The sequence below is a fragment of the Mixophyes fleayi genome, chromosome 6, assembly GCF_038048845.1.
Source record: "Mixophyes fleayi isolate aMixFle1 chromosome 6, aMixFle1.hap1, whole genome shotgun sequence".
Lineage (NCBI taxonomy): Eukaryota > Metazoa > Chordata > Amphibia > Anura > Limnodynastidae > Mixophyes > Mixophyes fleayi.
In genome coordinates, this window is record NC_134407.1 from 172,551,670 (window position 1) to 172,566,599 (window position 14,930).

The 14,930-nt window shown below is 44.9% G+C and overlaps 1 protein-coding gene across 1 annotated transcript in view; it reads right to left on the minus strand.

Moving 5' to 3' along the window:
* Positions 1 to 14,930, minus strand: part of LOC142095402 (uncharacterized) — a 61,430-nt gene that overhangs the window by 40,560 nt on the left and 5,940 nt on the right. The window contains exon 2 of the mRNA XM_075178351.1: positions 10,303 to 10,392. Coding sequence (XP_075034452.1) covers positions 10,303 to 10,392 — 90 coding nt within the window. The remainder of the gene's footprint in view (positions 1 to 10,302; positions 10,393 to 14,930) is intronic.

A 14,930-nucleotide genomic window follows, 5' to 3' on the forward strand; every position in this document is an offset into this window, starting at 1 on the left:
TTAAAGAAGACAGCTAACAAATATAAGTCTTTCGCAGATAAGAAGAGGCGGGCTATTCCACCACTAAAAATTGGAGATCGTGTCTGGTTATCTACCAAAAATATTCGTTTGAAGGTTCCATCTATGAAATTCGCCCCTCATTTTATTGGTCCATATAGGATCATTCAAGTTATCAATCCAATATGTGTTAAACTTCTTCTTCCTAAGAATCTTCGGATTTCCAATGCCTTCCATGTGTCCTTGCTCAAACCTCTCATCATCAACCGTTTCTCGACTCCTCCCTCAGCACCGCAGCCAGTTCAAGTTCATCAGGAGGAGGATTTCGAGATTACTGAGGTATTGGATGCAAAAATTTCGCGAGGAGTCCTCCGTTTCCTCGTTCATTGGAAGGGCTTTGGTCCTGAAGAGCGTTCATGGATCAAAGCTGAAGATCTTAATGCTCCTGCCCTTCTGAAGAAGTTTTATTCCGAAAATCCGGACAAGCCCGGTTCCAGGCGTTCTGTGCCCACCTTTAAAAGGGGGGGTACTGTCACTCACCGGACTGTGAGTGCTTCTTCCCGGACATTTAGGAACCGTGGCCGTCCTCCATCCTGAGGGACTGCGCATGCGCAGCCCTTTCTAAACCTTCAGTGTATGTTCCTTTAACTTAATTGGCAGATCAGGCAACACTCCCTATATTAAGCACCTGTGGTCAACACCACGTTGCCTGATCTTGGAGTCTCATTCCCCATGAGTCTCTGAAGGTGTTCCTGTGTTTCCTCGTTTATTCAGCCCAGCTGATTCCTGTGGTTTCCAAACCACTTCTACCTCTGTGGTTTCCAAACCACTTCTTCTACTGTGGTTCCCATACCACAGCTACCCCTCTGTGTATCATCGTGACTGTGAGCTGATTCCTATCCGCTGCCTCCGTGCACTACAGCCTTCTAACCACTTCAACTCTACCGTGTATTATTGGGACTGTTAGCTGATGCCTATCCGCTGCCTCCGTGCACTACAGTCTTCCATCCACATCCACTCACCTGTTCATCATCGTGACTGTTAGCTGATTCCTATCCGCTGCCTCCGTGCACTACAGTCTTCAACCTGCAACTCGTCTGTGTTTCATCATCGTGACTGTTAGCTGATTCCTATCCGCTGCCTCCGTGCACTACAGTCTTCAACCTGCAACTCGTCTGTGTTTCATCATCGTGACTGTTAGCTGATTCCTATCCGCTGCCACCGTGCACTACAGTCTTCAACCTGCAACTCGTCTGTGTTTCATCATCGTGACTGTTAGCTGATTCCTATCCGCTGCCTCCGTGCACTACAGTCTTCAACCTGCAACCCGTCTGTGTTTCATCGTGACTGTTTGGCTGATTCCTATCCGCTGCCTCTGTGCGCTTCAGTCTTCAGTTCTTGTCAACCCTCCCGTGTTTCCTTGAGTCTGCTGCCGCTATTGCTACCCGCTACTCTCCGTGATCAACAGTTCCAGTTCAACTCTGCTCTCCCGTGTCCCATCGTTACTGCACCTGCTGGTTGCTATTGGCTACCTCCGTGTTTCCGCAGAGACCCGCTGCTGCTACTCCTCAGCGCTACTCATCCATCTACTGCTGATCCGCTCTCCACGCTTTCCTGTGTTCCCTGCTGGTCTCCCTACCTGTGCGCTGCACCTACTAGACCACCGCTTCACCCATCCAGGGACTTTGCATCCTGCCGGCCTCCTGCCGTTCAGGTATCTCTGCACTCCTGTCTGACTGCCTGCTTCTGAACCACGGTATGCATACTTCTCATTGACTGTGCTGTGTATTGCATACCTTGCTGGACTGTGTTGGTTCTCCTCTGGAGTTTGCTATCCGCTGAGTCTATTGCCATCATTGACTGTGTTATCTCGTGCTGGATTACTTCAAGAGACTTTCTATATTGGCAGTGTTGTTCAGTCATATATACATATATATTGTGCATATTACTGTGGATCAAAGTTAAGGTGCCCGTGTATATCTTGTGTTGCAGTCTCTCCCCGTGCACCTCCTCACATATATATTCAGTGGTACAACTTGCTAGTGGCAGACCACTGACCCCTGTTTCCAGTTTCACCCGTTCCAGTATCCTCTCACAAAGCAGTGGTACAACTTGCTAACGCAGACCACTGACTCCCCGGATACCTCCACTTGGATTCCATTCCTTCACTCAGACAGCGGTACAACTTGCTATCCGCAGACCGCTGACTCTCATCACCTCCTCGTTTCTGTTGGACATTCCTCCTCACTATAGCAGTGGTACAACTTGCTACCGCAGACCACTGACTACCTTCACGTGTCCTTTGTCCATACAGTTCCTCATGTATTATTACCTCCATATTGCCAGTGCTGCTAGTCATAGACTTTCCTGAGCATCTCATCATCTGCTATTTCCTGTTCCGTGATCACCCTGCTACCAGAGTACCATATTACCACCTATACTGCTCTGGTAAGCCTATCACCTGGTGATCCCTGGGTAAAGACTCCTAGTGCCCGTGACAGTAAGATCAGGCCATGACAGACCCAGATACGGAACCTACCGCTAAAGAGATGCTGCAGCATCTGGTCAGCCGTGTGGAGCAACAGGATGCTCGCCAACAGCTGTTACTTCAATGTTACCAATCGTTAACCTCCCAAGGAACATCTGGACAGACTGTTACAGCTAATATTGAAGCTCCTGTGCTTTCCTCCGTTTCCCCAGTGCCATCCCAGGTGTCTACAGCTCTTACGCTTCACCTGCCTACTCCGTCAAAATATGACGGGGACCCCAAAACTTGTAGAGGTTTCCTTAACCAATGTTCAGTCCATTTTGAACTCCAACCTCAAAATTTTTCTACCCATCGTTCCAGAGTGGCCTATCTTATCTCATTGTTTTCTGGACAAGCCCTGGCTTGGGCCTCCCCTCTGTGGGAAAGAAACGATCCAATTCTACAAGATAGTGCCAAATTCATTTCCACGTTCCGAAGTGTGTTCGATGAACCAGGTCGTGTGACCTCCGCTGCTTCCAGCATTCTTCGTTTGCGACAAGGCTCCCATACAGTAGGCCAGTATGTCATTCAATTTAGGATCTTAGCCTCTGAACTTCAGTGGAACACTGAAGCATTAGTTGCCGCCTTCTGGCAGGGGCTCTCCGATAAAATTAAAGATGCACTGACTACCCAAGAGCTTCCTTCGTCACTAGAAGATTTGATCTCTCTTTGCCATCGTGTAGATATGAGATTTCGTGAAAGAGAGTCTGAGAAAACAACGGCTGTCAAAGCACCTCTTCGTTCAACCCCTCAATTTCGTCCAGCTCCACCCTCTGTGATTCCCATGGAGATAGGACGTTCCAAATTATCTTCAGAGGAGAGGAAACGAAGAGTAAAGAATAGACTCTGTATCTATTGTGCTGATTCCACGCATATGCTCAGCTCTTGCCCTAAGAGATCGGGAAATGCCAGGCCCTAACTAGTTCTGGAGAGGTGAAGTTAGGGTCCCTGGAGTCCTCTCCATCGTCTATGAAATCTAAAGTCTGCGCTTTTGATGTTACGATTTCCTTTGCTACCAAATCCTTTGAGTCACAGGCATTGATTGATTCCGGAGCAGCAGGAAATTTCATTTCTAAATCACTAGTGAATCAATGGTCCCTACCAGTGATTACTTTGAAAACACCCATTACTGTGACGGCTATAGATGGATCACGTCTCATCAATGGTCTCATCACCCAGAGTACGTCTCCAGTAACTCTTCAGATTGGTGTACTACACCATGAAGAAATTTCGTTTTTAATTCTTCCAGTTACGACAAGTCCGATTGTCTTAGGCCTCCCATGGCTTCAGTGTCACTCTCCCCAGATTGACTGGCGCACCCCTCAAGTTACGTCTTGGGGGTCTGAATGTCACCATCGTTGCCTTTCCCAAGTTATTCCTCTTAAAGTACAGCAATCTTCCATCTCATCTTCCTCCCCGGGACTCCCTCCTCAGTATGCTTCATTTGCCGATGTGTTTGATAAAGCTCAGTCTGAACGTCTTCCTCCTCATCGTTCTTGGGATTGTCCGATCGACCTTCTACCTGGCAAGACTCCTCCCAGGGGTCGGGTCTATCCTCTCTCGTTACCTGAGACTCAAGCCACATCTGAGTACATACAGGAGAATCTCCAGCGTGGGTTTATTCGACCTTCCACCTCTCCCGCTGGAGCTGGGTTCTTCTTCGTCAAAAAGAAGGATGGATCATTACGCCCTTGTATAGATTTTCGTGGACTCAACGCCATTACTATCAAGAATCGCTATCCCATTCCGCTGATCACTGAGCTATTCGATCGCATCAAGGGAGCTTGGATATTTACTAAGTTGGATCTTCGTGGTGCCTACAATTTAATTAGAATCCGTTCCGGTGACGAATGGAAGACCGCGTTCAACACCAGAGATGGGCATTACGAATATTTAGTAATGCCCTTCGGGCTGTGTAATGCCCCCGCTGTTTTCCAAGGCTTCATCAATGAGATCTTTCGGGACTTATTATATGTATGTGTCGTTGTCTACCTGGACGACATATTGATCTTCTCACAGGACCTGCCTTCTCATCACCAACATGTGGCAGAGGTCCTCTCCAGACTACGGAAAAATCCATTGTTCTGTAAATTGGAAAAATGTTCATTCGAGTTACCCCAGATTCCATTCTTGGGGTATATAGTTTCCGGAGTTGGCCTGAAGATGGATCCAGACAAAGTAAATGCTGTATTACATTGGCCTCAGCCAACTACTCTTCGTGCCATCCAGCGTTTTTTAGGTTTTGCCAATTACTATAGACGCTTCATTCAAGACTTTTCATCCATTGCATCTCCTATTGTGGCCCTGACTCGGAAAGGGGCTAATACTAAGCAATGGTCATCTGAGGCTCTCCAAGCCTTTCAAATTCTCAAAGAGTCCTTCTCGTCTGCTCCCATTCTTCGACAGCCTGATGTGACACTCCCCTTCTTCCTAGAAGTAGATGCCTCTAATGTGGGCTTAGGAGCCATTCTCTCCCAACGCTCGGAGCAACAAAAATTACATCCTTGTGCCTTCTACTCTCGGGGTCTTCTGCCCGCAGAGAAAAATTATACTATCGGGGACAAGGAGTTGCTGGCCATCCAAGCTGCATTAGAGGAATGGAGATACTTGTTGGAAGGAGCTCGCCATCCGGTGACGATCTTCACGGATCATAAGAACTTGTCATATTTGCAATCTGCCCAATGCTTGAACCCTCGTCAAGCAAGATGGTCTCTTTTCTTTTCCCGTTTTGAATTAATTATAACCTTCAAACCAGCCGCTAAGAACAAGAAAGCTGACGCTCTATCTCGAGCTTTTGTGACGTCCTCTGATGTAGAAGAGGTTCCCAACCATGCTATTCTAGACCCCAAATGTATTTCTCTGGCTGCTTCATCCACCAAGATGCTACCATTTGGGAAGACCCTCGTGCCTCCTACTCTGAGGAGGAAAATCCTTTCGTGGTTCCATGCCTCTCGTTTTATTGGACACGCCGGTGAACACAAGACCTTTGAGATTCTCTCTCGAAGTTACTGGTGGCCTTCAATGAGGAGAGACGTCAAAGAGTTTATTGCTTCCTGTGATTTATGTTCTCAGTTCAAATCCTCCCGCAGAACTCCAGCAGGGTTGCTGCGACCACTACCCATTCCGTCCAAGCCTTGGACCCATATTAGTATGGATTTCATTACTGATTTGCCACCAAGTAAGAATCACAATACTATTTGGGTAGTGGTAGACAGATTTTCGAAGATGGCTCATTTCGTCCCTCTGTCCGGTTTACCTTCCTCGTCTACTCTGGCTGAACATTTCATTAAAGAAATCTTCCGCATCCATGGATGTCCATCTGAGATTGTGTCAGATAGAGGAGTACAATTCGTTTCCAGATTCTGGCGGGCCCTTTGTAAAACCTTGGGCATACGATTAGCACTCTCATCGTCTTACCATCCGCAATCTAACGGACAAACGGAACGAGTCAATCAGGATCTTGAGACTTTTATAAGGATGTTCTCTTCAGCCAACCAAGACAACTGGGTAGAATTGCTCCCTTGGGCTGAATTCGCCCATAACAACATGTACCATGAGTCATCATCCAAAACTCCATTCTTTGTGGTCTACGGTCACCATCCGTCCTTTCCGGAATTTCCTGCCCTCCCGCCCACCCAAGTTCCTGCTGTGGAGACTGCTTGTCAGACCTTCAAAAATATCTGGTTAGGTCAAAACCTGTTTAAAGAAGACATCTAACAAATATAAGTCTTTCGCAGATAAGAAGAGGCGGGCTATTCCACCACTAAAAATTGGAGATCGTGTCTGGTTATCTACCAAAAATATTCGTTTGAAGGTTCCATCTATGAAATTCGCCCCTCGTTTTATTGGTCCATATAGGATCATTCAAGTTATCAATCCAGTATGTGTTAAACTTCTTCTTCCTAAGAATCTTCGGATTTCCAATGCCTTCCATGTGTCCTTGCTCAAACCTCTCATCATCAACCGTTTCTCGACTCCTCCCTCAGCACCGCAGCCAGTTCAAGTTCATCAGGAGGAGGATTTCGAGATTACTGAGGTATTGGATGCAAAAATTTCACGAGGAGTCCTCCGTTTCCTCGTTCATTGGAAGGGCTTTGGTCCTGAAGAGCGTTCATGGATCAAAGCTGAAGATCTTAATGCTCCTGCCCTTCTGAAGAAGTTTTATTCCGAAAATCCGGACAAGCCCGGTTCCAGGCGTTCTGTGCCCACCTTTAAAAGGGGGGGTACTGTCACTCACCGGACTGTGAGTGCTTCTTCCCGGACATTTAGGAACCGTGGCCGTCCTCCATCCTGAGGGACTGCGCATGCGCAGCCCTTTCTAAACCTTCAGTGTATGTTCCTTTAACTTAAATTGGCAGATCAGGCAACACTCCCTATATTAAGCACCTGTGGTCAACACCACGTTGCCTGATCTTGGAGTCTCATTCCCCATGAGTCTCTGAAGGTGTTCCTGTGTTTCCTCGTTTATTCAGCCCAGCTGATTCCTGTGGTTTCCAAACCACTTCTACCTCTGTGGTTTCCAAACCACTTCTTCTACTGTGGTTCCCATACCACAGCTACCCCTCTGTGTATCATCGTGACTGTGAGCTGATTCCTATCCGCTGCCTCCGTGCACTACAGCCTTCTAACCACTTCAACTCTACCGTGTATTATTGGGACTGTTAGCTGATGCCTATCCGCTGCCTCCGTGCACTACAGTCTTCCATCCACATCCACTCACCTGTTCATCATCGTGACTGTTAGCTGATTCCTATCCGCTGCCTCCGTGCACTACAGTCTTCAACCTGCAACTCGTCTGTGTTTCATCATTGTGACTGTTAGCTGATTCCTATCCGCTGCCTCCGTGCACTACAGTCTTCAACCTGCAACTCGTCTGTGTTTCATCATCGTGACTGTTAGCTGATTCCTATCCGTTGCCACCGTGCACTACAGTCTTCAACCTGCAACTCGTCTGTGTTTCATCATCGTGACTGTTAGCTGATTCCTATCCGCTGCCTCCGTGCACTACAGTCTTCAACCTGCAACCCGTCTGTGTTTCATCGTGACTGTTTGGCTGATTTCTATCCGCTGCCTCTGTGCGCTTCAGTCTTCAGTTCTTGTCAACCCTCCCGTGTTTCCTTGAGTCTGCTGCCGCTATTGCTACCCGCTACTCTCCGTGATCAACAGTTTCAGTTCAACTCTGCTCTCCCGTGTCCCATCGTTACTGCACCTGCTGGTTGCTATTGGCTACCTCCGTGTTTCCGCAGAGACCCGCTGCTGCTACTCCTCAGCGCTACTCATCCATCTACTGCTGATCCGCTCTCCACGCTTTCCTGTGTTCCCTGCTGGTCTCCCTACCTGTGCGCTGCACCTACTAGACCACCGCTTCACCCATCCAGGGACTTTGCATCCTGCCGGCCTCCTGCCGTTCAGGTATCTCTGCACTCCTGTCTGACTGCCTGCTTCTGAACCACGGTATGCATACTTCTCATTGACTGTGCTGTGTATTGCATACCTTGCTGGACTGTGTTGGTTCTCCTCTGGAGTTTGCTATCCGCTGAGTCTATTGCCATCATTGACTGTGTTATCTCGTGCTGGATTACTTCAAGAGACTTTCTATATTGGCAGTGTTGTTCAGTCATATATACATATATATTGTGCATATTACTGTGGATCAAAGTTAAGGTGCCCGTGTATATCTTGTGTTGCAGTCTCTCCCCGTGCACCTCCTCACATATATATTCAGTGGTACAACTTGCTAGTGGCAGACCACTGACCCCTGTTTCCAGTTTCACCTGTTCCAGTATCCTCTCACATAGCAGTTGTACAACTTGCTAACGCAGACCACTGACTCCCCGGATACCTCCACTTGGATTCCATTCCTTCACTCAGACAGCGGTACAACTTGCTATCCGCAGACCGCTGACTCTCATCACCTCCTCGTTTCTGTTGGACATTCCTCCTCACTATAGCAGTGGTACAACTTGCTACCGCAGACCACTGACTACCTTCACGTGTCCTTTGTCCATACAGTTCCTCGTGTATTATTACCTCCATATTGCCAGTGCTGCTAGTCATAGACTTTCCTGAGCATCTCATCATCTGCTATTTCCTGTTCCGTGATCACCCTGCTACCAGAGTACCATATTACCACCTATACTGCTCTGGTAAGCCTATCACCTGGTGATCCCTGGGTAAAGACTCCTAGTGCCCGTGACACAGTTTGAACAATACCTATTGCTTCTCTGCTTCATTCCTCTCTTAATCCATATATTAGTTACCTCAACCAGATACCCTGTCGACAATATACACAGAAGTGGTAATATTAACAAGTATAATCACGACCCTTCACCTCACTCCATCCTGGCAAATAAACAGAATCCTCTCACTAGCACAGTTCTTCAGGTGTCACAGGGTATCGCCCGAAGTCCTCCTGCTTGAGGTGACTTTAGTGTTTCTTTCTTTCTAGTCAGATGCTTCCCATCTCTTTTAATTAAATGTAATACCTGACATGTGGCAGATTTGTTAGACCCTCAAAGGTGTTGACTTTTAAAGCCCCAATCCACTGTTGGAAAGAAGTGGACAATTGGGCCACATGTCTCTAAATCTCTAAATTTTGGAGCAGTTCAGGCAGAAGATATGCAAATGCCTCCTTTTTCCAAAACAGTGAAGTGCTGTAGATTAGGCCTGATGATACTAGTTTCTCCATGGCAGCTTGACACTCTGTAGCCTCTCATTTGGCTTGGTTGCATTTTTGATGCCGTGTCTATGTGCCACAAATATATTGAAGCAGTGTCCTCCAACTTGTCTACAACCCTCACTCAAGGGGTTTTCTATCAGTTGATCTTTGTTTTTGCTATGGATTTCATCTGTCCTCAAATTTCACAACAAGCAAACCATTTGACTAGCGTTTATATGCAGCGCCTGCTGTCTTCACGCACCATGTAAAATGAAACTTGAGAAAGGGACAATTTTTGATCTCATACAGTGATGTTTATTCAGCCCACAGTTAGTGTCCCCTGTGAGGCTACTAAAAGAGGACTTGCGCCACCGTCATGAAAAAATTAGTTTTGCCCCGTCATAAATAATTATTGTCCCCTTTAGCAATCAAATATTATTGCCTCTTAGTATAATTATATATTCATACTACCTCCATAATATAATAAAACAAAAAAAATTGCCCCCTTAATATAATGAAAAATAAAATTTGTCCCTATAAATTATGTGACACGAACACCCTTCAGATGAAGCACACACAACAACTTCTTGTACTTTGCTGTTATTGTCAGGATAGGAAAGAAGCTTATAACATACAGTTCCACACACTTTCTTGTGCTAAGTTAATAGAGACCATCTCCCAGTCACTGCCCAACTTGTTTACCAGCAGCCACATTTATAAGGGCTCTCAAAACTTCCTCCATATTAAAATCCACACAGGTTGGGAAGTGGAATCTTGCCTCCCTAAGCATTAGCACTTCTTCATGCTGGGACTTGTAGTTTCACAACATCTGGAGTGTCACAGGTTAGCCAACACTGACAAAGACTGAGCTCTATGGCATATTGGGAAATTATGGCATAGATGGCTATACTGGGGCATTACTGCATATTTTTGGTGTAATGTTAGATGTGTCACTTTAAAGTCACATGGTGGGGTTCACACTGTAACATAAACACATTTGTAACGTTGGTGTAACAGATCGCCATCTTACATTGGGGTTTAGACTGTATTTGTTACATTATAGATTGTCCTGTTTTTTCTTTTGTCTGTCAACAAATCTCTCATATTGTGCATCACTCACCGGCCGCACAGTCACTTTCTGCAGCCGGTCCTCCACCTCGCGCTGTGAATCTCTGATCTCATGTATAAGTTCCTGAATCAGTGTCATAGTCTACAAACAGAGCAGAAAGAAACAGAATTAAAACCAGGGTCTCTGATTCCACAAACATATAGCTCAGTGTAGAATGGGCACTTTTATCGGAGGAAAGGAATGTGACCTATGTCATATGCTACATGCAGAAGAATAAGAAAAAAAAATCAACTTTCTCCCAGAGCAGAACAAAAGTCATTTTTGAAGTATAAAGCTCTCTACGGGGAGGGGGGTAAAATAGGTTCTCCACCTTCATACAAATGTCATTGATTGGTTTGTGCTTTTACATTTACTAAATACATTACTTGATCTTCCCGGGTTCCTTATATGTTTTCACCAAGGTCTTTACATCATCTAGGCAGATGTGTTTTATTTTTATTGGCCTTGCATATAACAATGTATGTGTAACATGTTGTGTATACAGTGGAATCCTCTGAGAAGATTTTTATTATATAGGGTAACAAAATAAACAACCAACCTACGTAGACTATAAAAAACTGGGTTTGGTGGAAAAAAAAATAAAACAAAGAAAAAGTAAGATAATGCCATGTCTTCAGTATAAGCTGCACAATGGCACGTAAAAGCCAACAGTGTCGTTCAAAGGTGGAAACCACCTTTAAGCAGGCAAGTGAGCATCACAATGGTTTAATTGCACCATGGACTAAGGCTGGGTACACACAATACCAAATGTCTCCCGATGCAATATCTTTAACGATTTTACCAATGATTTTTTTAAAAAAAAAAGTCCCCATCAACCTGCCGATTCATGTGTACACACTAAACACGTTTTACAAGATTTACCTTCACATCTGTGCTCTGAATCTGTCTTAGCTGAAAAGGTCATGACACTGCCCACGCCATAGAGATCTATGGACACTGCCGGTCATGAGTGCATACACACCGCAGAACTGGAACGCCATCGTTCCATCGATGAGCAACAGTTTTAGCCCAATTTAAAAATCAAATGAAACAATACAATGGACTTTGGAATGATAATCGGTCATTGTTGCAGTGTGCACACTAATGCGATATCAGGCCGAACGGTCGTTTATCGTTTCATTGGCCCGATAATCGGCTGAAAACACTGTAGTGTGTACCCTGCTTAGCCTGGCACACCAGGCTTAATGTTTAAAGTCCTCTCTCCAATCATGTGATCAAGGCTACTATGTTCTTTATTGCAGCTTGAATTCCTATTGTAAGGCTGCACAGAGGAATAGTGCACTACATGCAGTAGATTTTGGCCATGCATGGGAACGTTTATACACGTCTCTTTCAGATTGGAGTACTGACGTAGCCCAATGTACTTTTCTTCCAAAGTTATTTCAAAGAAGTAGTCTGCTATTCCTCATGGTGGGTGACATCTCATTATACATTGGAGAGAAAGCAGTATTGAAGCACCCACTCTTGCTAATTAATACAAATACGAAGAACAAGTAATACTGTATAAAGTATTACTATATAACTTAATGCATATGATACAAGTGGATGGAAACCTACTATTGGGATGTTTAAACAACTCTAGTTAGATACAACATCCACAGACAGAGTGTTTGCAAAACAGACTCTCTCTGGAGACAGACTGCCTTCCAATTAGACTGCCTGCTATCGCCAACAGGGAACCTTTCATGTCCTGAAAGAAAATGCCTTCAGTGGAGATGATCACATTACCATAGATGAATAATATACTGATTACAGTGATTAGCTTGCTTTGGAAGACAAAACAGTTGTTAATGTTTGTTTCTTAGTTACTACTTGTTATGAAACATATACTGAAATGCAAATGGTATAAATAAATAAAAATAAACTCCCTATAGTGTACAGCCGGTACAGGAGTGTTTGTCAAGAGCCTCACATCACAGTATAATCAAACATGGCAGAATATTAGGATCATTTTTTGTTCTGTTTTGGAGGAGATTACATTATACTCTATGTAGCAAGTAATATCATCATCACCATTTATTTATATAGCGCCACTAATTCCGCTGCGCTGTACAGAGAACTCACTCACATCAGTCCCTGCCCCATAGGAGCTTACAGTCTAAATTCCCTAACACACACACACACACAGACTAGGGTTTGTTTTTGGAATGTGGTAGGAAACCGGAGCACCTGGAGGAAACCCACGCAAACACAGGGAGAACATACAAATTCCGCACAGATAAGGACATGGTCGGGAATTGAACTCATGACCCCAGTGCTGTGAGGCAGAAGTGCTAACCACTTACAGGTCCAGGACAAGTTTTAGGCAGAAGAAGGAGCTGCCCTGGGTAAAACAAAGCTTTGAAGCTTTCAGATCCTGCATTGAAAAGTTGTTTTCCCTCTTTAGAAGTACTAGCTGGGGAACCTTGTCTTCAAAGACTGTAGCAGACCGTTATCAATAAGATGAGGGTTCCCTGCTTTCCCTAGCTTGACAAATCCATTTATGACCATTAGAACGCACAGGCTAAAATGAAAGACCCAGCATTCATGTAATTGCACCATGTTTATAGGCCTAGAAGAATGGACATGGTTTGGCACCTCTAGTTTGTGCTGCCACTGCAAAACATGATTCTATGCTGTGTTGTAAATATAGCGCACAGAGGTCCAGCAGGCGGCTTTGGTGCATTTGCGGTCACAAAAAAGGAGCTAAAAAAAATACATTTAAATCCCTGCAGATTCATTCTTATCCTAGGGGGGATATTTACTAAACTGCGGGTTTGAAAAAGTGGAGATGTTGCCTATAGCAACCAATCAGATTCTAGCTGTCATTTTGTACAATGTACTAAATAAATGAAAACTAGCATCTGTTTGGTTGCTATAGGCAACATCACCACTTTTTCAAACCTGCAGTTTAGTATATATACCCCTAGGTGTCTAAATGCTGGTTATAGTTTCCAAATAAAAGTTTGCTCTGTTTTTCTATCTGTTGCCTTAACTCCCCCACCCACTGGCAATAATGAGCTGACACCTCATCACAGACACTGCATCTCAGATTGCAGTAATTAACCCATCCCAGTAACAGTGATGATTGTTGATGTGGGAAACCGGTTATTATCTGTAATGAGACCTGTGGGGGTCATGCTAAATAATTCAACTGGGATGTGACTGTTTTGTACAGCAGTACAGGAGGAGGTAATGTCATAGAGTTGTGGTGCATCCCATGTTCCAGCATATATGTAAAGAGTAAAGAAATAACAGTGCCACTGGTTGGGGACATTATCCTTTTATCCATCAGCAGGATCACAAGGCTTTGTGGCATATCTATTTAGATAGCTAACACTAGTTAATGGAAATGTTGCATCCTGGGAAACAATGCATGTCCTGGACCACCTTGGCATTCACAATGCCACCTGGTTAGGAAATGTTAAAAGATGATTTCTGATTATTTACTTCTCTTTTTTATAAATGCAGAACAATAAAAATCCATGGAAATAAATGGGGAGACATATATGCCCACCTAGTTCTGTATACATCATAGTATCCATACACTTTTATAGATGTGTGTTTTGTTTTTGTTGTTTTTTATGCTTTTTTCATAAGTAGCAGAGATGCAGGCAATAGAAGCTACAGTTGACAGCTAAAACAATCAGGTATAGTACACAACATGATGAGTTATATTATGCAATAGAATGAGTTATAGAAGGAGTAATATGGAAGGGTCAACGAATGACATCTCTATCCCCAGCAGAGCAGCATATAATTTGTTACCATGTAGAGTGATTGTTTCTGGGTTTGGCTTGTAAATTATTATCCAGTTTAACTGCAGTTAAAATGCTCTTCCATCACATTCTTTCATATGCTGGGGGGGTCTCTCTGATATCTACTCTCTTTCATAGACACTGTCTGGTTTCTAAGCAGCAAGAACCACATATGAAGAAAGGGGGAGGCCGTCTGTACAGCTGGATGCTTCACTGCAGTGCAGAACCGTGACAGGAAAGTACCATTACCTGCCTTTCTGCAGTGTCAATCACATTTATACGCTGGTAATATATGCATATACTTTTATACAAGACAGTTAGAGGGAGAATAAATAAGCAGTTGATAAAATACATAATGGACAGATCAAGGTTAGTAAAGGAGAGTAAAGGATAGGGTTATACCTAGGAGCAGGGCCGGATTAACCATAGGGCTAACTGGGCTACAGCCCGGGGGCCTATGGCATTCAGGGGGCCATTGAAAGTGCTTAGCAGCAGTATTGATCGGGCGGGGGCGCCCCCGGCGCGATCAATGCTGCTGAGCACTTTCACTGCGGTCCTTTTCCGGCGCGCTGTAGTCTCCTTACTGAGGAGATCTCGTGAGTCTCACTCTCACGAGATCTCCTCAGAAGAGAGCGTACAGCTCGCCGGAGAAGGAGGTAAGCGGGCAGCTCGGATCATGGGAGGGGGGGGGGCCCTCACGGGGGAATGGAGGCCCCCTTAGACCAGGGGCCTCCATTCCCTTAATCCGGCCCTGCCTAGGAGAATTGGATTTTTATTTGCTTATTACATAGTACCTAAGCAAAAAAACGGGCTTCCTCAATACCCCAGTTGACCCGGAAGAGATGACATAACATAGGAAAATCTCCAGCTCATTTTAAAAGT